Source organism: Cydia amplana, chromosome 20 (assembly GCF_948474715.1).
Source record: "Cydia amplana chromosome 20, ilCydAmpl1.1, whole genome shotgun sequence".
NCBI lineage: Eukaryota > Metazoa > Arthropoda > Insecta > Lepidoptera > Tortricidae > Cydia > Cydia amplana.
The window spans coordinates 12,817,150-12,842,282 of record NC_086088.1 but is presented as its reverse complement, the minus strand read 5'-3'; the positions used below and the strand labels follow the sequence as shown (position 1 = coordinate 12,842,282).

Genomic DNA, 25,133 nt, shown 5'->3' with positions numbered 1-25,133 from the left:
TCTGCGTTACAGAGGCTCAACTCAAAGTATGTAAAGTTATTAACCAAACTTGAAACTCTCATAGCTTCCTACTCCATCTCGAAAATAATAATTAAGTAGTTGGAGCTGAGAGGAAGCAACTGGCACAAGCACTCAGCCTTACAGAGGCTCAGGTATGTAGTTATTAGACAGACTTGAGGCTCTTGCAACTCCTCAAACTTATTCATGCTTTCGAGGAGAATAAGGAGGAAGGTTAAGGGTGAACAGATAGTTCTGCCGATGAGCCGCATGGAGGGCGAATTATTAAAAAAAACGTGTAACCTGAAATACGTCTTCCAAATTCGCTAAGTACGGCTACCATCAGTTTGGCACTGACATAAACGCCATCGAGAACGTAATTTACTTTCTATACATCTCGCTCGTACTCGCATATTAGTGCGAACGAGATGTTTAGAAAGTAAATTACGTTCTCGATGGCGTTTATGTCAGTTTTGACATTGTCAGTGACTCATGGTACGGGCTAAGATCTTTATTGTAAATGTGTTACTTATATGATAGGTACGCAGGAAAACGCAGGTGCATTTCTTTTATTGTATGTATTCCAGACATTCCAGTAGCAGAAGTATTTACTCGAAAGCAATAATTTTATAAATGTCTTTCTATTAACAAGAACCGAACAGGTGATTTCATGGTTATTAATTTTAACTGAAGCCTTTCACGGTCAATCGTAGTCATAAAACACATATCTATTTACTTTTATACCTAGCTATTGTCTAGACATTAACCGTTGGTATGCATACAATTAGCACGCTCTTTAAGTTAATTGATAATCAATTAATTATGCATATATATATACGTAAACATTGACATACCGTATTGTAATGAAATAATAGTTAGCGATAAATAACAATTATAGTTTTATCATATAGGTAACTGTCTACTTGGCCGACATACAATTATAATGAATTAATGATGTTTTAATAATGGAACATAAAACACAAATACTGTAAAATAAGTAATTGAGTAGGTACACGATTGATCGATAATTTAATTAAATAGTTACGTTACTGACTCGTAATTGTTAACAAACTATTTCTGTCTATCTATACCCATGCACTTGTTTTTTACTCATTAGGCATACTTCAAATAATAGTAGAGTGTCTAACGAAAAAAAGTCTTCTAGAAATCGATTTTCGTTCATGTCGTCTCGGATATGGGTGAATATGGTATCGATGCATTCAGTGTAATGCCCTGAACATAAATATATGAGATGACAAGCACAAAAGTGGTGGGGGTAGTTGCTGTGACGTCATAAATTCGCCAGTACAAACTTTTATTTTATTTTAAACATACCATGTGGGGTACCAAATGAAAGGGCTTTGTGAGTAGATCACAAATATATAACATACTGTACCATTTTCAATACTTAGTCTAACTAATTATTAGACAACGTTCAAAATTTTCACAATCCACAGTTGACTTCGAACTGCTCTAAATTAAAAATGGCTGAAGTAAATCATTTAAAAATAAATATGTATGTACAAAAAGTTATGTGACTTAGCCATCCGTTTCTAATGAAGTTATTAATTATTATTACCTACGCCTGTGAAAATGTCAAGAGAAAAATAAATAAAGAGCAGACTAGAACAATGGGCTAAGGTTATAAATAATGCAGGGTGCAAGTAGATCGACAGATACTACGGCTATTACTACGGCTACGGCGGCCAGTTTTTACACGGCTTAATGAGGAAGACTAGATCTAGTGTCAAGATACGAAGGTTCTCAAACCTAGTATATTTTATTTAGCGTCCGAATGTTACTTAAGAGTGTTTCTACAACTTGGACATCTTAACAAATACCTACATATATCACACGACTCATTGAATACCAAGCGTTACTATATTGCGTACACTGTCAAAGTATCTAAGCTTTATCCAAATACAGTCCATTTATTTGAAATTAATTTTATATTTAGAGTCAAATCTAAAAAGAAATAAATTGCTAATGCTAGTTTATTGAGCCAACAATGTTTGGATTTTTTGACGGAGTAGGGGTTCCTATTTTACTAAGTAACCCTAAAAAGCTCTGGAAAAGGGCAAAATGGATGTCCATATTGTGGCATTGCGAGTTGATCGAGCTCCTTACAAGTTGAAAAACTTTTTAATGTGTAATTTTATTTTATGTTTACAGTCATGGTATGTCATTCTATATTGATTTTTAGCCTATTTGTAAATAGGCATTTATATTATCTGCTAGAAAAACAACCTAACCTTTTTACAACATCGCAATTATCCTTTATTTGACTTGAACAGCCTCAATTCTACAGCTAGGGGAAATTGCTGTAATGACATAATAATGTATAATTATAGCAAATGCATACCAATTAGTGGTCCGAGCAGTCGGCTGTAATGGGTTAAATAATATTGATATAATTTATTATAATTTACAAGTTACAACCTTTTACTTGCCACGTATTTCTCAAGTAATTTACGTGGTTATAATAACTATTGTTTTTCAGTAGTTAAGTGGCTTTCATTTAATTAAAATAAATTTTTAGTGCTAGAGCCACGGGTTATTTAATTTGGTAAATAACTAACCTATTGACTCGATTTTCACCATAATACAGAGGTAACTTTTATGTTAGTACCTAATGAAATAAACGTTTGTTCGTATACTAAAAAAATTACAACTGATTCCACAGAAGTGACATCCACGGATGTGACATGGACAAAGATCTATGTACTCCGAAGCATTTTTTATTTTTTTGTCTTGGTGTGTTTTAATTTGAATTTAATAATTGATTCTTTGTTTTTTTTTTTGTGTATATGGGGATAGATTAATTGAAACAGAAAATGTGAGTACCTAAACATGTAGATAAAGTAGGTACCTAGTTAGTAGTAATAGGCAATTTCTCCTTCTTAAAGTCCTTTAGGGTTAGGGTCCAACGTTTTCTAACGAGAATGAGCGATCGACTCCACGGGGACATCCATGGATGTGACGCTATGTGCAAATACAGAGAGTAGCCCAATCGATTACTAGTAAAAACAAACACGGTTAGTTCGCCAGTTCCTTTAAATGAGTTATTAAATGATAGTAAAAAGCCGACGGCAGTGAAACCAGGGCGCGTGGAGCCACACCCGGTTGGCCCAAGAGCTCATTATAGTATTTATAGTACAGTGTGCAGACAAATTGCGATTAATAATTACGGCACTGATTACCGACTTTGATATTTAAAGGGTCAGATTGTCATATATCACATTAGAAGAGCAAAGCGTAATGTCATCTCGCTCGAACTATAGCGCCGTTTCAATTAAAAAATAATTCTGAAGTCAAAAAATCTGTTTAAAATGGTTTTCTAATATCACTTACGGTTGTTAAGGCAGGTATCTCCGGAGGATTCGAAGTGAAGGTCCTGCAAGCAATTAGCTAATTAGCTACCAACCTAGTGAGCTAGAAACCTAACTAATATTAATTTAATGGGGTTATTAAACACAGATTTCATATCAGCGCCCAATAATTATATAATTTACGACTCGCATGTGTTGCGAACGCTACGCGCCTAATGATCGGTAATTAAATCATTTTTTCCGATCCTCGGGCAATTAACGCCGCTGATACACTTAGCGGTGCGCGTGCGATTGTTTCAATCACTTGCAGAGCTACGGCGAACGCATGCCATTAGTTAGTTAAAATTCGTTTGATTTTGTGTGAGTACCTTACGTTTTTTTGTGTCGTTAGTAAGAAAATAAAAACATACGGTATCATTGTATACCTTTATTTTTTGTTATTAACATATATTTCATATAAAAAATATGAGAAACCTCTTGGGTACGTTTCTCAGAGACAGAAAACAAGTCAACAACAATTTCGACCTTAGTAAATACACTTATTGTTACTTTAGATGAAAAAGGGAGTGAGGCTCAGGTATACGTTGCTTTCAGTCCAACGTCCCACATTACGCATCTCACTGGTTCTCGCGAACACTCGACTCGCGAACTATCAGACCATCACACGGTATAATAACTTCCGATTCAACATATTCACACTCGACAGGGAGAAATCGAAGCAAGGTTAGCGATTAGCGCAGTTTAATTATAAGTAGCCAACGCCCATGCATCGAAAAAGGATATAACTTCAGAAACGGTTACTATACTGATTAAATAAATAACAGTAAAATATCAATCAATAGTCACCTTGCAAAAATCTACCTAGTCTCACAGTAATAAGTTCAATAAAGCTTAAGTAGTTGTGATATTAAACGACGATATAATTATAAGATAAACATATTATCCATAACTCGGAAACTAATTAATACCTCCGTGTTCATCAAATAACAAATAACTATAGCTAGCTATTATCTGTAAATTCCTGTAATTGGCTCTGAATTGCTGTTCAAAAGTTGAGTGTAGGTAGAGGTACCTGGTACCTCTCAATTATATTATAGCTGTAGGAATTTATCGTATAAGTAAATATATAAATAAATCATTATGCTTTGTCAACCTTCATGCGTTGGATTAAACATACAAACGGACACACTAATTACATCAGCCGCGCCCTGTATACGCTCAGTTTTTGTTAAACCAGTTACGACACACTTACGTCGCGCACCACCGACGCGGCTGTCAATGCAATAGACGCGGCTGTGACAGCTGTGTTAATCCTGTCACACTTAGGTTTAAGTACATACACTACATAAAGTTGAATCAAAGAATCCAATGCCTAATTAGAACAACAATGTTGTGTACAGTTTTAATTGAACGTAGAACGCTGAATGCGAATGAATGCAGAGCAATGATAATGGGATTTGTATGGAAATTCGATACTATGTAACCCATATTGCAGTTGATTATCCTGGATTACAAGTTATAAAATATCAGGGTCAGTCTAATCAATTGAATGTTTTGCACTACATGTTTTCAAATGTCTATTATGTCACTACCGTTACGCGGACTAAGCAGGTTTAAACAGAATACTGAATGAAATACATTTATATATGCCAATGATAATCATATATGTAAATTGCTAATAATATAAGTTTTTGTCAAAAATTTCATTTTTGGTACAAGCTTTTATCGCTGACTGTACTTTTCTTACGAAAGACAACTAATACTCATCGAGACAATTCTAAAAACCCCTAACACAATTAGGTTGCGTTGTTTCATCACAGAGTTCCTATGGCCACCTCCTGTCTCCATCATCAGATCAGCTCGATGGTACCTTAATATTGCATTGTCACCCGACTTACATTACATGTGTATGCAAAATTTCAGCTCAATCGGAAACCGGGAAGAATTTTAGATGCAAGATTCCATTACATAGTTACATACAGGTCGACCTAATAAAGGTTGTTAATAAACTAACCTAACAGATAGTAGCAAACGTTAACTGCTTAAGGTGTTTTATTACGCCATTTTAATAATTAATTAAAACTGCGGATGAGGAAGAGACAATTACAGGCATGAATAGGGCAAATTTAGTAGGCCTTTATGTTAATTGTTTTGTAGTTTTATGTTGTTTTAAACGATCAGGATTTACACATAGTTACTTATTTGATGAACGGGACTTAATAGCGTACTGCGATATCTGTTATCTGACCTTTGAGGAAAGGTCAGGTAGGTCAGTTAGGTCCTACACCCGATGTCTTATTTACCGCACGTCGATCTACTGCATACATATTTTAGCTTAGCAGGGATATTGAACAGATAAAAACGGATCTTTTGCAAAGAAAAACTGGATTAGATTTCTCTTTTTCACATAACTTTACTTTTTACTAGTACTTTTTCCTTCTAAGATTTTTATTCCAGTGACACAGTTTATTACGAGACGTCAAGATGTTTGGCGCGGGTGTGACATTTCGTTATAAATACTTAAACTCAAAATGTTTAGCTCGGTTGTGACAACACTTTTAAAATAGACCTAACTAAAGAGATTGATGTAATCGTTTGGTATTTAGGCATGGGTGGAGGGCATCATGCTTTTTATTCTAAAAATATATGAAAACCGTGAAAGTAAAAAATACAGTAGTAGCTGGCCTTTTTGAATAAGATAAAACACAGATAAATTTCGACGTTATCATCATATTAAAATCGCGGGAAGCGACACCTATATTAAAATAATTAAGAGCATGGACTAATAGACATGTTCTTTGTTTTTGCTGGGAGCAGGAATGCTGCTCATTAATAAAACAATAGAGCATTAGCGCAAAATTGGCCGCCTCATGCAACGCGAACATACCTGTTTTTATGAGTTGGATGGGTAGTGGAGGCAGGCACAGTGGGTATGCAGAGATATTGTATGTATGTATGTAGATTGATATGTACTTATTAATTTTTTAAATTTGGAATCAACTCTTCATCTCTCAAAATCAGGTCATACATATTTCAACAGAATATCCTTAGTGTGTGCTCAAAGTTAATCTATCACTAGAAACTGTGTGGCGTGTGTTTTTTGGCTAACTTTAGTTGATCCTTTTGTATTTAATTTGAATAGATATTCAGATTCAGATGTTTATTCATAAAACATTGTATTTTACATCTCAAATTAAATAGATAGGCAATGTAGTATAAAACAATTCATTTATTCATATATCTTGGATCTTGTTGTCTAAATAAATGAACATTTATTATTATTATTATACATATATGGATAAACGTAAACAGTTCGACAGTAATCGTCTCTATCCGACTGCCAAGACCGAGTTTTGTGTTTACTCTACTTACTTTGGTTTACACTTACAGGAAAGTGGTGACGCATGAAATATTTTTATGAAAACATCAAGCGATCGTGAGTGGTATTAGGTAGTAGTGGTAGTACTTACCTAGTTACCTACTGTAAGTTTTAATGCGCGCCTGCTGTACCTTTGTGTGGCGCGCACGAGTGTATTACAGCGCTAATGTGCTGCGGATCTACGGAATCACCGCCAATGGGCCGTGCCCGACTTTCTGCTGCTAATCTTTTGCAACTAGCTGAACTAGCCTCACCCTGCTACTTCCACTGTGTTTTTATAGAATCACACCTAACCCACTTCTACTACCACCCAAGATAAATTGTCCATAAGTATAGATATTTGATGATGATTTCCTTTCGTAATAAGTCTCCAGCTATTACTGGCCAATTTTTCCCAGGGCCTTATCCTTGCCACAGAATAAGTAATTGTAGTATTATTCCTTGCCGCATCCTATGTTTATAGGCTATTATAGTTTTTGGACAATATATTGGATGGATGTATGGATGTCCCGTATATGCCAACACTACGTTAAAATACTCTGCTAACATTAAGGGGTTTTCGTACGAATAGTGACTGTCTCCACGGTTGTGATTGTGACATCCACAAAAAATCCTCTTAATCTTTACGCTGTTTGTCCTTCAGTTTTCAATTCATACTTGGTCAAAGCTACTAACAAAATGTCAAGTATTCATTAGGACACATCAAATATCATCTTCATTGAAATATAAAATTGTTATTCTACACTAACCACAGGAAATTACCTTGTACTCGTAAAATACAATCTTCCGGCCAGCGATTAAAAATCGAATAATCGAATATAATCGATTAAAAACTTGCAATAATCGAATTATTAACGTAAACAACAAACAAGGGCTAATGGCGCGCAGCTGCTAGTTTACTTAATCGTCTGAAATTACCACAACCTTACGTCTTATAAAATAGAGTAAAACAGCGCAGCGAAAATTGTGGAGGCACTATATTAACTGGCTTCAAACGATTCGAATTATCTACACAAGTATAATAACAACACGAGCCTTATTGAGACATTTGAGACTAGGTCAATTTGTGTAAGATTTATTTGTTTCATAGTACACTGAAGAGCAATGAAATCTATTTTATTTGCAAGTTCTTGTTTATCTTTCCGAAGCGCTACTACAATAAGCCTTTGAAAATAATGAAATAATTTATAAATCGTTGCTTAATAAATGTTATATCTACAAGTTTACTAATTGAAGTGACATCTTTTTAATTTTCAAAATCTATAATATGAGTATCGACCGTAACGCAACCATTGCGTGCCCTTTACTTTTTTAACGAGTAGGTTGTAACAAAATTGAGCTGTATGCCGTGTACAATAGAACTCAAAATTGCACTAATATCTCAGTAGCTACAGCAAAAACACAGTGCATCTATTGTCGTGCGTTTTTTACAAAGTCAATTAACTGTCCACAGTAAACCCGCTGTGGCCGGGGTTCTCTCGCTTGTCGTTAATGGCACGTTGGTTCAAACGATACATTACGTGCTTTCAATATCGGGATTATAGTCCGAGACGGGCCACGGGCGTGTTATCATATAGCTGACTTTAAGTAATCCTTATACCGTGGCAATAAGGTTTACTAATGGTCAAATTGTGCTAACTTTAGACTTATAGCGATGACATTAAGTAACTAATCGTTGTGTAATGAACGTCTTGGATTTGGTTGGACAAAATTATGTAGATTACATTCCTACTATCCCTACTCATCCCTGATAATAATATAAATGCGATAGAAACTCCGTCTGTCTGTTAACTTTTCACGCTTAAACCGCTGAACCAATTAAGATGAAATTTGCTATGGATGTAGTTTGAGGCCCGGAGGACTTAGGATAATTTTGCGGGCAGAAAGAAGCCAATTACCCATTAAGTATAAAACTAAACGCACTATAAATTTCATACAATAGGTAACTCAATGATAAATTGTTTACAAAATAAATAATATACATAAACAACAAACTGTAACAAACATAAGTTAGTGTAAATTATTTATACTTAACATGGACCTTGTTTCCTGAAATGAATGTCAGTTTATTCATTCAATATAACTAATTAAATATACTTAATATAAAAAACATATTTATGTGGGTCTATACTTATGTTTAACATAAAAAGCTGTTTCCTGCTAGGCTTAGTTTCAATCTAGATTCTAGACAAAAATAACGACCGCTGTCAAAGATAATGCGTTTTTTATCCCATGACCATAATAGAGACCTAAACTACTGACAGCCTAGGAAACCTGTTCTATAATTATATCAATTGACAGGACATTAATTCAGTAATATCCTGTCAATTATACAATGTGCGGGTATAAGTGAGCCAATAAATTAAAGGTACTTACGTTGACAATGTAGACCGGTAATCATCTTCTTAAACATACAAAGTGATTATAATAACGATGAAGTGTGACTCATGCAGACATTACAAGCAAAAACCATTAAATATAGACAATCGTACGGTTTTCATTCGGTTAGTGTGTTTTCATTCTCATCAAAATTCTCGCGTTTTATAAACACGCGAAATGATGACCTAGGTTGAGTAAAAAAAATTAGATTAGATATACAAATGAGAATGAACTGATATTTTATTTTATTTTATCGCTGACGTCTATTTAGTTCTCTGTATAAATAAATATTAACGTGGAGTCACTTTATGACACTTCCACCTCAAGAACTAGCGCGTGCAGTGTCTTTTACCGTGTAAGCGAGTTGGTAAACTACTGTAAGCTTATATGAGAGAAATAAATGGTATTGTATTGTATTGTATAGGTATACCTATTGTATAACTTACTTGCTACCTAACTAATTATCAATTACGAACATTTTATTTATTTATTATTAAAACGTGACTGCAAAGATAGTTACCAGGCTTTATGACGTGACAATTTCGAATCAAAATCAACCAGTTCAACGGATTGTGTCATACCTACGCACCCTTAGCGCATGCGCTATTGACTCCATAACTCTCCCATTCATAAATCAACCTTAGCTCCTTGACACAAAACTTATTATCACTTGCTCTATGATACCCCTATGCTTTACTCTGTGATCTGTTCGGGTGATTTGTCTCTTCAAAAAGAGACCTTAGTACTTTAACACAGAGTTGATAGTCGCCTGGTGGTGCAGCTGGGCGGGTATTAGCACAACCCCCGTTGTGATTTTGATGTCGCCGCCGGGGGTTGCTACAGGGTTGTCACATGAGCAAGAATATTTGATGCTAGATACCATAATATACGTGGTCCAGATATTTTGAACTATGATATGTCACAACCATGTCCTCAATATGTTATTTATGATTTTGTATAGTAGATAGGTTTATAAAGAGAGGTAATTGGCGACGATAATGAGCGCGGCATATTAACAATATGATCGAGGATTACTTAGATGCATGTGAAAAAACGCAAAAAAAAAACCAAAAAAGTTCGACCGTGGTTGTGACAGACAGTGACCATGAGAAATCGTTCCCGTATTTTTTATTGACCCTAGTGACAACCCTAGTAATGACGTCACCCCAGGGTTCCAGGGTGAGATGAGGAATTGTGGGAGCATGTTCGTGCGAGGTCTAGTAAAGGGTGTTTTCATGTAACCAGTAGACTAGATATCATTTGTGTACCTAACCTACCTACCTACCTAGTACCTATTATGTAGTTTAGGTATTTTAGGTACTTACTGGATAATGTATAACGTAGACATTGTTAACGTAACGTGTTTTTGAATACCTGTCTGAATACAGCCGTGTACAATTTTTATAAACTCTTATATCACGAAGAGTATCTTGTATACTATGACATATTGCAATAAATACGTGACAGGTGACGCAGCTATAACGGTATACTACATAATAAGTTACGAACCTTATTGTCAAACCTACTTAGAAAATAATGCAATGCATGCAGAAGTAAATTAGTACCTATGTACGTGTTAAATACTTATCTACCTGAGATCTAGTGTATAAATTGTTTATGTACCTTATTTGACATGTAAAACATTATGTTTTATGAATAAATATTAAATCAATCAATCAATAATATAATATTATTTAGAGTTCCTTGACCCGTATATCATTAACGAAAAGCAATAAAAGATTTCCTCCGGAAGCGCGTCTATTGGAAACAATTAAAATCGATAAAGGGGCGAGCGACCACCTCAAGTATTGGAAAACTTCATCCAATTATGATTAAGTATCATAATCATAATGAAACAGCATTCGAACTTCGTGAAACTGTTCTTGATTTGATATTGATTGGATAAATAGGCACGAAGGCACATAAATAGGCACGAAGTATGAAATCAATATCATATAAAGGTGAGATTTTTAAAATGTAATATTTCTTAGAGAAATTTTAAAATGAGCCAGCTTAAGGATTTAAGGTAGTTTCCCTCCAGGGCCCGACTTATCTTTCCACACTGTATACTTACGTACTTAATTTAAACTTTAAACACATACACTTAAAAAGTACCTACTTAATGGTTTAACCATTAGCAAAAAACAATACTAATATTAACTTAAAACCTAAAACAAATTGCACAGCAAAAAAAAAAACATCAAAACATATTTTAATTTTTAATTAACAATTTTTTATGTACACGTCAGTATTTTTGACGGACGACTCATTATATTCCACTAATGTTTGTATAAAATATGGCCACCGTTCACGAAAACTTTATTTATAAGATCCGGGATCCACAGAAATGTAAAAACAAAAAGGGTTACAGAAAACTGGATTAAAGTAAATCGAACCCTTAATAAATCCGAATCCCACCCAATTTCCAGCAACAATAGAAATCTTCAGGGCCGCCATCTTGGCTTTAAACGCGAACCGGAAATGCTGTTGAACGTCCGGTTTCCCGCCGGAAATGGACTCTACATTGTTTTCTTTCGGCCGGAAGTGCTTTATGGCCTGCGTTTGGTGATTATTGATTATCAATATTATACTTGGTCAACCAGATCTTGACAGTAGAAAAAGGCGGCAAATTTGAAAAATGTAATAGGCGCGAAGGGATATCGTCCCATAGAAAATGAATTTCGTGCCTTTTTTTTACTGGCAAGATCTGGTTGACCAGCTATATGTCACATTGGATCGCATAATGCTATAGTTATGCGGTTAATTTTGCATAACACCTAGTTTAAGTGTCATAATTAGTAAGGTAACGAGTATATGAAATATGAACTTAAATTAAAATAGAATTACATGAGGTTCAAATTTCTTCATTTTTTTAGGGTTACGTACCTCAAAAGGAAAAAACGGAACCCTTATAGGATCACTCGTGCGTCTGTCTGTCTGTCCGACCTTTATCTCCAAAACTACTGGGTCTAAAATTTTGAAAAAAAAATAAGTACCTACACAAAATATTTCTTTACCTATAGATGACAGGAAAACCTATTAGAAATGTGCAGTCAAGCGTGAGTCGGACTTATGTACGGAACCCTTGGAACGCGAGTCCGACTCGCACTTGGCCGGTTTTTATATCTCGAGTTATCGACTTGTTCCCGCCGTGTACGGATTAATCTTCGCGTGTCCCCGCTATGTTGGACTGTCTCAACCTAACTTACGCAACCCGTACTTAGCCGGCTGTTTGTCTTACAAATCTAGATCCAGACCATCTAGACTTGGTTTATGGCCTTGATAGCGACCGGAAACGCGGTAAACGCGCGCTTTCCACTTCCGGTGCCATTGTTAACGTTGTGTTAAGGGGGTAAGTTTGAGAGATGAAAATTAGTGTACCTATCTAATAGATAGGTATATATTCTTTATTGCTTTATTTAGAGAATTTAGTTATAAAATGGACGTTGCTACTTAAATTGTTACGATTACCTGTTTGCATTTTGTACCTACAAAAAAATATAAATTAAAAAAGAACTTTTTATATTTGATTTGATATAGTGTAATTAGTGATTAGACGAGATTTAGATAAAACGAGCAAGTTTTAAAATGCACAAGCTTAGATATATATTTCTTTCATAAAAAAAGAATCCGAAGGAGATACTTGTTTTAAAATAGATATAATTTGCCTAAAAATAAAACCGTTACATAGTTACATAAAAACTCACGGCCCCTTAAAGAAAAGAAGTTGTTTATAATTTTCTATAAACGCCTTCCCCGGAATTTGAACAAATGTTGAAATTGCATATAGAATAGAATAGAATAGAGAGCGTTTATTCGTGACCAAAAATAAGTAAAGACCACATCATTCATTTTATGAAAATGTCAATGTCAGTGCAGTTTTCAAACTCAGTCAGTATACAATCTTCTAAAACCAATTATATTCAACCAAGCACAATACCCTTAATCAATTTCTTTTCCACACAAAAGATAAATAAAAAAATAAACTACCAATTTCTAACTTAACATTAATCAAACACTCACAAAGACAACGATTAATCACCCGCCCCCCTCGCACACCCCTCACCCCTATCACCATCCCTATTACCCGTAAAAATTGCAAATCGGGTCGCCCAATTTGTCGCATAATTCCCATCGCTATCTCCCTCTCTCCTTAATCATCTCCCTCTCTCCTTAATGGCTCGACAATAAAGTAATACACGAATAAATAGCTTTCCGTTTAAATTTCGCTCCGAATTCACGCCACTTAATTGCTCGTCTCCCCTCTGTGTATCCATCCCTGTCTCTCCAGTTCACTTAATCGCCTGTCCCTTTCTGTGATCCGTAGGGGAGTATAATCGAGCACATAAGTACTTAATCGTATTTCGGGTTTGAATAGCTGCCCTTTATTTATTCAGTGCCCCGGGTGTTATGAGTTGCGATTCCCTTTTCCCATTAAACTCATTGTTTGCGTTGTTATAACCAGAACATTGGGCCACTTATTTAGGAGACGGCTTGTGTGTGTGAGTTTGTGTATTTTGTAGATACACTGTAAAAGGGCACGCACACAGGGGAGATGTGCGTCTGTATTGTGTAGGTACACTGTAAAAGGACACACACAGGGGAGGTTCGCGGCAGATGCGTAGAGTAGCTCTATTAAGTTTATGTAGAGGGAAGCAAATTTGCATCAAATAGCTATAATTGTTTTATGGTTGTTTAAATTAGTTAGAGAGGGTTGGTGTCGTTTTAGTAAATGATGCGATGATGTTTTTGTTATTTTGTCCTTGTTTGTTATGAAGGTTTGGGCTAGTTATATTTTGTGTACCTATTACCTTCAACGTTTTTAATATGTATTTCTTCCTTTTGAAGGTATTCTAAAAAATATGTATTTAATACCTATTTTTCTAGGTAAATTGAGTATTTTCTTTGCAGATACCATACCTATTTAAATTCAGTACCGACAGTACCTATACCTAATGTTGATCGCTGCGTAAACTATCAAGTGTAGAGTCGTTCGGAAAGAGAAGAGTCATGGAATATATGGGGCTCAATACATTCCACGACTCTTCTCTTTCCGAACAGAATCTATTTGACAAGCTTATACTTAGTCTTGATTCTAATTTAACAATTAGTTATGGTTTTAAGCTGGTTTTGACACGACCTTTGAAACTCTGATACCTACTTATAATAGACGTGTCACGTTATGGAATCTAATATAATATCATAATCTCATCAAAATCATAATCGTTTGGGGTAAAATCCACGCCTTCAGGCCCCCCCTGGGGGTTGTTAGGGGGTTGCTAGCAATCTGTAGCTATGGAAAACGAAATCTTAAGGTGTAAGGTTTTACTTTATACTCTTGCTTTCGGAATAGCTAATTTTTAATGAACACAGAAATCTACATCTATCTCCTACTATCACCTACTCCTATTTAATAGTCAAAATGGAGAATTTTATAACCGCATTCCTATTCTGTTGCAGTAATTTGGAACAACTTTATTTTTGCTTTTCACTGCAATGAAAAATGTTTATTCCTTTCTAAATATTTACCCATTCCTTACCTATTTACGCTATGCAAGACAAATCTATTTACTTACAGTCTTACATACCTTAAAAAGTCCCCTCTAAGAATGTCAAAATGAAAGTAAAGGCTAAATAGGAAAATTGTGCAACTTACTTGGACTCACCTCGTAAGTAATGTCTCTGTTGTCTGCTTTCAAATGTAATTTTATACTAAACATCGTATATACGAAAGATACTAAGTAACAGTAACTCCTCATTATCGACCCTATGTCTTTTGAAAACGGTTTACGAGTTAAGCAGTAACAGCGTCGACTATACATTATCTTATTTTTATGAAAGACTGTGCCTTTTTGCCAACGCCTACTGCGTCAAAGATGTTTTGAAAACCTTATTTCAAAGACATACCATACACGACTAAAGGTACCCGTTATTAGTATTGAAGTGTGTTTAATACTAGCGTAAGCGCCGTTTGCAATAAGGAACCTTTACTCTGGAACGTAACATTAAATGTATGTTTTACAATTGCTTTTATGTAAGAACCACCTAATACCTTAACCTATAGGTTTTGAAAGCTTTAAGTACCTACCAATTACCATAAAGACATAAACTACACACACGGACAAAAGGTGTGTTATGTGTTTAAGGCTATTTGTTATTTATTATTTGTTATTAAAAGTTGTCGTAAGAACTACGACAAAGCAGTGGGTAGACTAAGAGAGTTGTACAAATACACATTAACAGCCCATAATGAAAGGCAAAGACGTGACACACTACGCCCCTTTCCGAGTGTATGTTTATCGGTAAACTTTACAGTCTGAGAGTCACGTGTGATGTGTCGATAAATTATTAGAGATTTGGAAGTGGCAAATATTTTTTACACTCTGCTGTAATAGCTCTGCTCTCGTTATGAGTTTAAGCAAAGGATGTAACCTGCTTTATCTTGAGCAGCAACGCAAAACATATAAGATTATGTCTTCCATATTTGCGCTCTTCATTTTCAAGATATTATAGCAGGTACATGGACTTTCTGCCTTTCCTAAATTAACATACTAGGTATGTACTTTCCTCCATTGATATTATTTTCTACATTCCCGCTAACGACATATCATTCGCCGCTCACGCGTCATTGCCTCGCGATTGATATTTGATGTGGATGGCGGCTAATGTGCCGTGACATCCCTCGGTGTCACAGTCGGTTGACCGTTCCTAAACCTTATTGTAAGGAAATAAGGTATATTATAGGCCAGTTAAGTTAGAACCCTAGAGTTATATAATGTATAATTGATTTAGACGGGCTTGCGTGAAAATGATCGCTTTTGTTATGGTTTATGGTAATGTATTGGCTCGTTGGAATATTGTTTAGTTATTAATGATGTAAACTATTGGTAATGACAGACTCTGGCGGTAATATAATGGATTCATATAGTGTTGTGTAAAAATAATCGCCGTATAAGTGTTATTCTTTAATAATTGCATCAATAAATTGCTCTGATCATTAGATTATGATGATGTTAGTTACTGACGAATAAAGAATGTTTTGAGTCTTTGACTTTAAAAGCGAAAGATTCAAAACATTCTTTATTCGTCATGTAAAATTATCATTTCCTTGTCCTTTATTTTATTCGATTTGTATAATTAGCCGTTCTGTCCTGCTTTATGAAAGCTTTACGTAAAATGTAAAAAATGCGTAAAGTAAAAGTATTCAGAAAACGCATCCTACATTCGGTAGCCATGTTTAAAACCCAATAAAAAGCGAGCCCACCGCTCAAATCTTAAACAAACGAGCCATAAACATAAACCGCACAAAATCCAAACCAATAACCCTTATCTGGAATCGATAAATCATTAAAATATCGCAATAATAATAACTTATTAAAATTTCCATTAGCCCCGGAGCCAATGGCGTCGGTACAGCAATTCGAAATGTCAGTAAAACATAATTTGCCTTTGGATTGCCGTGAAATTGTGCAAATGTTATGGCTTACATTACTACGAACAAGTTATAAACTTATTATTTACCTACCGCTGATAAAGCATAATCGGAAATTACTCTTTTATTTTTGGAACGAGATTGTTATTGTGTTCTGTTTAAATGGAATGGCGTTTACTTTTATGGGGCTAAAACAATGTACGCACCGAGAGTAACATGGCCCAGAAACTTCGGTTATTACAGTACCTATGTCTTTTACTGCAACTTACAACCGAAACTGACTTTTTTCTCATTTAAAAGAGTTGTTAACATTTAATACATTGTTGTTTAAACTTCAACAAAAGAGAAACTTAAACTAATTTTCTTGAAGAGGCGCAATTTTGTAATCCAAGTGGTATTCTTTTGGTGCGACTCTGTCTGCCTTTTTAAAGTTCGAGTAGGTTCATTGTACGTATTTAAACAGTCATTAATATCATTATAGATCGCCAGGATTCAAGTACCTATCAAACTTCTGATATTATGTACAACCAAAATCCACACAAACGTTTTTATTGTAAATATCTCAAACACGATACTGCCATGCGCCATGAATAGATTTTTCGCACCATTAAACTTGACAAATCGTTCAAAATGGCGGACGATTTTTACGCGGGAAATCCATTCTCCCTCGCAGTTTCGGATTTTCTTTGAATAGCGATGAAATATGATAAGGGAGCGATGTTCCCGACAATGCTGTAATAAATGGCAACGATGTCACGGAAGTAATGGCGTAGAAGGTCTTTAACCCCTTCGATAAAATGATCGTTTTAAATAAATAACTATTACCTACAAGCTGTCACACACCCCTCTATTGTGTCTATAGCACGGAAATTTCGTATTACTATTTTTATTATTTTTCAACACATGTGTAATTTGAGGATAATAATATTAACCAATTAATTTTAATATGAAATCACCGACTGTATTATGAATAACGGACGCATTAAAATATTATCCGTTATGCAAATTTTATGTGAGCGATTAACATAAAACAGTTTTAAACTATAATAAGAAGCCATTTAACATTGAACCAGGGATAACTGTTTTTTTTCTTGTTACAGGTAAAGGTGTGGTTCCAAAATAGAAGAACGAAACATAAACGTATGCAGCAAGAGGAAGAGGCCAAGACGGGAACCAAATCTGGTTCCTCGAGCAAGCCAGACGAACAGTTCAACAACTCGTATGAAGACGACGAGGAACTTATCGATATGGACATGGACGAACTAAGTGAGAGTGAAAACGAAACGTAGGAGTGACATAGACATTCGACTGTAAATATCTATCAATAGATTCTATTTATTTATTATAGTTTTTGTAAATAGCTTAGCGGTAAGTAAGTATTTATTACGGTAATCGAATCCAATGAATGTTTATTATAAGTGTAGATTAATTTTTAAATTAATACAGCAAACATTGGTAAAAAAAAGTAGAACAACGACTTCTAAACGCGCCCCAAATGAAGTTCTAACAATCATCGTTGTCTTGAATCATAAATCATCATATAAAGCGTCCATTATAATTAAATGAAGGAAACCCAATTTTTAAAACGGTTTCAAAACGCCTTGTTAGCTACGAGTTATTACATAACATAATTGGTCCCATTATAATAGTTTTGGGACTAAATTAATTAAAAATGCCTCTTTGATGCGTGCTCCAGTGATGTGGGTATAATTAGGAGGTTAGATTTTGAGCGCTGATAGCCTGATACGTATGTTCCTAAACGAAGGCTGTCAATGATAGAAAAGGATAGTTTCGCTTCACAAACGGCAGAGCGAGATAAATATAGTTTTGTGATGACGTTTGAGATTAGCGTTGGTCTGTGGGTCTATTATTAAGAGATGCGTTCAGAAACATATCTTGGGCTCGAATCGCGTTTCGTAATTGCTCGCGACGCGCCCAAATTGTTTTTAAACAGTTGACGATTGTTCTCCACGGCTATTTGTCTATGGGCTGATACGATCGGATTGGCTCGTTAGGCTTTCACGCGTCGCACACCTGCTTTAATTTTGAATTTGGAATCGACAACGTGTTAGGAATTTAAATTAATTTGTTCCAATTAAAGATTGAAGCCTCGTTTGAGATAAGTGGAGCGTTTTGGTTCTTGTACCTAAAACAAGATTCTTTCCAGATATTACCTTTAAATAGCCGAAGTTAATTCTGAGTGCAGACATTTTAATATGCTCTACTTATAACCTGGAAGTGACTTTATAATGACAAGTTATAATTATTGATCTAGTTGACAAGGTGTTCAACATATTTTGATCAGTTAAATATTCCGTTTTAAAAACATATCGAAGAAAAGTTATGTTCCTGCTTGCCACGGAACTAAACATAGCAACTTACCTATAGCTCTTATTTATCGGTAAATTTCAAAATGATTACACAAAATTTACGTCTATTTGACACTTTATTATTCGTCCACAATTTAAACTATTTCTCGTTATGTGGTACGAAATATGATTCATAATTTACTTCAACCATCCCCCATTCTTCTTCAAAATTTATAGACAATAGGCTACATGACTAATTTTCATTTATGGTATCAATCGATCGGGTTTGTTTTTAGGATCAAATGTCTATATGGGACCCATTGCGTTAAAGTAGCACAAAAGTCAGAAATTGTAGTCAAAGTCCGACAGTCGCACTTCACTCGCAAAACGCCCTTAACAAAACGATAAATGAACGTGACGTGAAGGTCTCTGAGAGCCCGATCTTGTAGTATGGACAAAACAAGAAAATTGCGTTTATGTAAATAGTTGCTATACAATATTTTTTTGGATAAAATGTAAGGAATCGAATGGTACCTTTACTTTTATCATTTTTGGAAGTTAAAAAAAACTTAAATTTTGAAACAGGTTTTTTTTTTACATTTCCATATTTTATTTTAATATCCACATTATTGTGATAAATTGCTTGTTCGCTATCTATTTTACTAGATTTTGTTATAAAATTCAACATGTGTCATCATCCCTATTGACATGCATGTAGACTTTTAACTATGCACATTTTTTTTGCAATCCGTCCTCAATATAGGTTGGAAAGCCTAGCATTTATGAATTTGTGCAGTGTTTCCCGCTAATCTGATATTCACTTTATGCCGCAATTAAAGGCAGAGTTAATGAGTCGTTTAATTGGCATTGTTCGCGACAATTAGCCCAGGATTATGGGACAAGCGTGCTAGGTCACCACGCTGCTCTCATACACACATATACATACATATTACCTGTAGGTACTGTACTTAACCATGCAGCTGAGCAACCGAAAGCTACATAAAATAGGTATCGGTGTCCGTAGAACATAATTCAAGCAATAAAATAAGAAATTGGTTTTATTTACATGTCCGGGGCAAGCTGAAGTTTAAGCATTAGAAGCTTAGGTACTTTAAAACAAGTACAAGTCTATCTACAACAATTCATAATTAATAATTAGGTATGTTAAAGAAATAATTACCACAAGAACCAGTTATCTGCTAAGGGCTTCCTCAATTCTCATATTAGGAAAATTCCTAAACCTGTAGGTATATTATATATATGAATCAGTGTAGATTTTCCTTATGCGTATTCCCTTTCTTATTCAAAATCTTCCATCTTCTGTTGTTTGAAATGTCAAACATTGTTGAAATGTTTCTCTCAGGTCAGCAACCTTTTTAAGGCTCGAACATGAAGCGCCGCGTGCGTCGTACTTTACTCGTAACTCTCGCAAGTGAGCTCGTAAAGACGGAACAAAGGGGAAATACAAATTAACCTTGTAATCCATTACTGTGGCTACGAGGGAGGCTGGTGGGTACCGTCAGCAGAAGTAGCCAGACGGGCAAGGTGGCCAAAATTAGCTGAACACAACTTTAGAGAGAGCATATTGAGATCATTTTACTACCCACACCCGGGTCCGCCTCCGGTTGCTATTAGTAGGAAAAATATGTTCTACATAATAGCGATACCATAACCGTTTAGTGTGTATAGAAACAGAAAAAACTATTCCTACTTATTTAGTGCACACTCCTCACAATCATAAATTACTGGCAATCAATACTCGAACAATTAAAAACCACGGAAAATCGTAAAAGGCGGACATGGTCGCTAATCGGAATCACTTAATGAAGAAAATCGATAATTAAAATCGACTAACAGTTAATCGACTTGAAAATGGAATGCTGATTCCATTCAAAATGGCGGGATCGTTAATACGGGAATAGCTTTAGCTATGTCATATCTTGCTCTATGATTGCACAGCGAAATTGATCTTAAACTTGTTGTGTTAAGATTGGAATCTGAGTGATAGGCGAAGATGAGATGAGAGGTATTTGAACGAATGCTTTGCTAATTGTTTCATAGGTTATGATTGATTGAATGTGTGCCGGATTGAGAAACGTAATAGGAAAGGATATAATTGTGAAGTTAATTGCATAATTGGTAAACGAAAACTCTTGGTAATTGTAATTGGTATTATTTGGGTAGCTGAATAATTGGTAAGTATCTATATTGTGTAATACGAATTAATGTATTGGATTTTGAGACGCTATAAGTAAGTAGTCATACTCTTATTTTGAAAAGAAAACAAAAAACTCGAAGAGTATGTTTTAACGTACCCAACATCACTAGTTAGTCTCATTGTAATTTTATTATTTATTTTAGTTTTTTATTGCTTATTTTGCTAATGACCATTTATTGTTTGATTACGATTACTACGGTTACATATACTCGTACCTACCTGTCACCATAATTGACGCTCTTAAAATATCTGACACGCCAAACAAAATAGTTTTCATCCAGATTGTTTTCCCTTTTTGTTCTGTCAGATACCTATTATTATGATGATGATGATTATTCGATTTTTTTTTTATTTATCACAAAGTACACAACAATTTTTAACAATTTATATTCCTCGCCAAACTGCGATTGCAGATTGTTGGCGAGATCGCGCTCATTTTTCAGTTTTAAGAGCCAACAGGAGTGGTAATTTCTCTATACAAACGTACTCGACTGTTTCCTCCGTGGGTTTTGAAGCTAGATCAATGATTTTTTCAACATAGATTAATATTGTCAATATCTGTGTCGGACCGTTTTGCTTTTTTTGATATTTTTGTTTTTTAAGGCGCTAGAGCCCTTCAAAAATGGCCAAAATGGCCTAATTGACTATGCCGCAATGAGAGGCGTGCTATTCAGGTTGGTTCTACTCAATAAAAATGGTTATGTGTATTGAAATACATGCCATACCGTAGCATATAACATTCCTAAATAAATTCATGCATTGGATTCGATCATCTAAATTAAATATTGATTGAAATTTTATCAAAACACGGCTTACACTTATTTGGAAAGATGATATCCGTTGGTAGTAATTAGTGATATCGTTCAATGGCTCAATAACTAATAACTATGTATGTAACTATTAATAAGACAGTTCCTTTAGTATAATATATGTGTGAATGGCTAAACTTTGTTTACATCCAGTATTATTGTCTACTTATGAAAATAATATTTATAATTAACTGGAAGGACACCTAAAACTTGTAAATGCCCTTCCAAAATTTCAAAATATTGTTTGTTTATTGCTAGATGGGCTGATTTTTATTGTTTTCTTTTTCAGCAGAATCCGATAAAATTTTGATGGATATATAGAGTTCCGAATTCTGTAGATACAATACCTATAAGCACAATTTCCCCGTATGTCAAAAAAAACCTTCCACTCAGTTACAAAAAGTACCTATGGAAAATTACATGCATTTTTTCACGACACTTTGTGATTTCTTATTTATCTCCCCCAAAATGAGGAGCACTTCAAATCAGTTTTTTTTCCAAATCGAACGAAAAAAAATACGACAGCAAAATAAAAATTAGCATAGATTCTGTTAAACTTTTTCATTTCATTATATACTTGGTCAACCAGACCTTGACAGTAGAAAAAGGCGGCAAATATGAAAAATGTAGGCGCGAAGGGATATCGTCCCATAGAAAATTTGTATTTCGCGCCTTTTTTTACTGACAAGATTTGCTTGACCAGCTATACCTTATACCTATGTAGATCAATTATGCCCTTGTATCTTCAAACAATTTTTTTCAATTCAGTCAGCCTTTTAGTTTTTGTAGGTTCTCGATTATGACTGAACAGAAAATATGAAATTTTCTTATAACTGTGCAATTCTAGGCCAACCATTCAAGTGGGATAAAGTCCGTCGGATAACTTTTATGGAAGTTGATAAATTTGGTCTAAGGGCATTTTCATTTTAACCAATGTTAAATTCATGTTAACTGTTAGGTGACATTTATGTGATTTGACTATTGACATTGTTTTATGTTTTTAAGGACTAAAAAAGGAAAAACAAAGAAAATGCCCCTGTGAAATATTGATTTCGTAGTCAAACCATGTTGTTGTGTTTATTATTATTTATATACTCTCTGTATAAGGTACGTACCTACTTTAAATACCTTAGTAAAAAAAACATATTCTAAATGGTAGGTACTTTAAAACAGAATATAATAATTATTATATCCATTAAATATAAAATGCCAAAATGTATTTAAAAACATTAAATAAATTATTATGCTGAATCGTTAATGTCAACAGTAGGTACTACTAACTGCATATTTCTTTTATTTAAAATTTCGTTGCAGGATTGTATGTACATACCAGTATGTAGTACCAGTAACTATGATGCTTCGATTGCCCATTTTGTTGTTTTGTATGGAATTGATGTAATTTATTTATTTTTCATTTATTTTGGGTCAGCTTTGTACCTAAAATCAATCATCTATTTATTTCCTTGGTACTTAAACTTAGTATAAACGAATATCTATAGACGAGTAGATGTAAATCTCATAATACGGTTGTTCCTTCTGTCATCTTACGCCATAGACTCAAATTGTAAATAAAATTAGATATAAATTGTACATTTTATTTTAATTTAACTAGCGTTGTACATACTGAGTGGTAGAATAAATGTTTCTATATAGCGTAGGCTATGTTAAGTATATGTGTGTATATTCGGCTAACACTTTTCTCCGCGACTGTCCAGTGAAGGTTTCTTTTCGTGACTGTACGAGAGTGTACCTAATTTAAAAGACGAGTGATATAAAATATATGTTTTTACTCATTTAATTTGTTTTTCTTTTACCTATTTTAACATAATTTGAAAAATCCTAGAGACTATAATACAGCTCAGCTTAGCATGTCAGCTGAAAAAAATTCAACTATAATATCTCCTGGCATAATTTAAAAATACACAATCAAGTGAAATCACGGTGACTTGTATAGGTAAGTAGGTATTTCATTGTGTAATAAATGTACCAAACGTAATTATTATTGGCAAAATAAAGAATGAAATAGAAGAAATGATCAGAATTTCAATTCTGCCATTGCCATTTCATTTCATTGTCATATTACTGGTTAAATGGTAAAACATTTCTATAAAAACTAAATAAATTCATATACTTAGACTTATATATAAGTCACCTGTGGCTAAATGCCGAGGAGTCACTGCTACGAAGATGATGGTTTCATTATTTTCATATTCCATATCCTGTTTAAAAAAAAAAAACAGATTAGTACCCCATTTACAAAATAAATGGCCAACTCATGGCAGTGGTCAAATCACAGAGCAATTTATAACAACTCCTGCTTTGGCAAATGTTGACAGATGACATTAATCATTTGGCAAACCTGTCAAACGGGCGATAAGAGACAAATGGAAGCCAATTGCAATGACGTGGCAACATCAGTGACTAAACAAAAATTAATTAGTAACGGAAAATATGACCGTTAGGACTCATTTAGACAATGCGAGAACTCGCATGCGAGTTTCATTACGTTGCGGGTTTTGATCGGTCGGTTGAATTGGACGTAACCAATAGTCCGCAATGTAACTATAAAATCGCATGCGAGTTCGCACGCCATTTAAGGGCTGAATTAGACGGCGCGCGAACTCGCATGCGATTTTAGTTCCATTACGGACTGTTGGTTACGTCCAAATCAACTGACCGATCAAAACCCGCAATGTAATGAAACTCGCATGCGAGTTCTCGCATCGTCTAAATGAGCCTTAAATCAGCCCAAAATTGGCTTCTGAACGCGAAGAGGTGCAGCTTTATGATGTAGGTAATAGGAAAAACCGGCCAAGTGCGAGTCGTACTCGCGCACGAAGGGTTCCGTACCATTACGCAAAAAACGGCAAAAAATCACGTTTGTTGTATGGGAGCCCCATCTTAAATATTTTATTTGGTTTTTAGTATTATACATATAGCGGCAAAATAAATACCTACATCATCTGTGAAAATTTCAACTGTCTAGCTATCAGGTTCATGAGTTACAGCCTGGTGACAGACAGAGGGATAAACGAATGGACAGACGGACAGCGGAGTCTTTTAGTAATAGGGTCCCATTTTAGGTAGGTACGGAACCCTAAAATCATACATACATTCACGTTGGATCTTTTAAATGGTGCACTGATCGCAGCCATCAGATTCCATCAAAATGGGCTTAACAGACCTTCCTTAGCTTTTAAATTGACTATTTATATATCTTTATTGCAAAAATGAAAATCCCACTGTAGAAAAGCCAAACTTAATGCCATAAGGCATTCTTT

General features: G+C 34.7%; 1 protein-coding gene and 1 long non-coding RNA gene across 2 annotated transcripts in view; one reads left to right on the top strand and one right to left on the bottom strand.

Annotated features, from left to right (window-relative positions):
- LOC134657407 (homeotic protein empty spiracles-like) overlaps positions 1–18,683 on the top strand; it is a 37,717-nt gene extending 19,034 nt beyond the window's left edge. Inside the window, exon 3 of the mRNA XM_063512954.1 lies at positions 17,617–18,683. Within this exon, the coding sequence (XP_063369024.1) occupies positions 17,617–17,805 (189 nt within the window). The 3' untranslated portion in view covers positions 17,806–18,683. The remainder of the gene's footprint in view (positions 1–17,616) is intronic.
- LOC134657408 (uncharacterized) overlaps positions 5,115–25,133 on the bottom strand; it is an 84,210-nt gene continuing 64,191 nt past the window's right edge. Inside the window, exon 2 of the long non-coding RNA XR_010097617.1 lies at positions 5,115–5,196. This is a non-coding gene — a long non-coding RNA (uncharacterized LOC134657408). The remainder of the gene's footprint in view (positions 5,197–25,133) is intronic.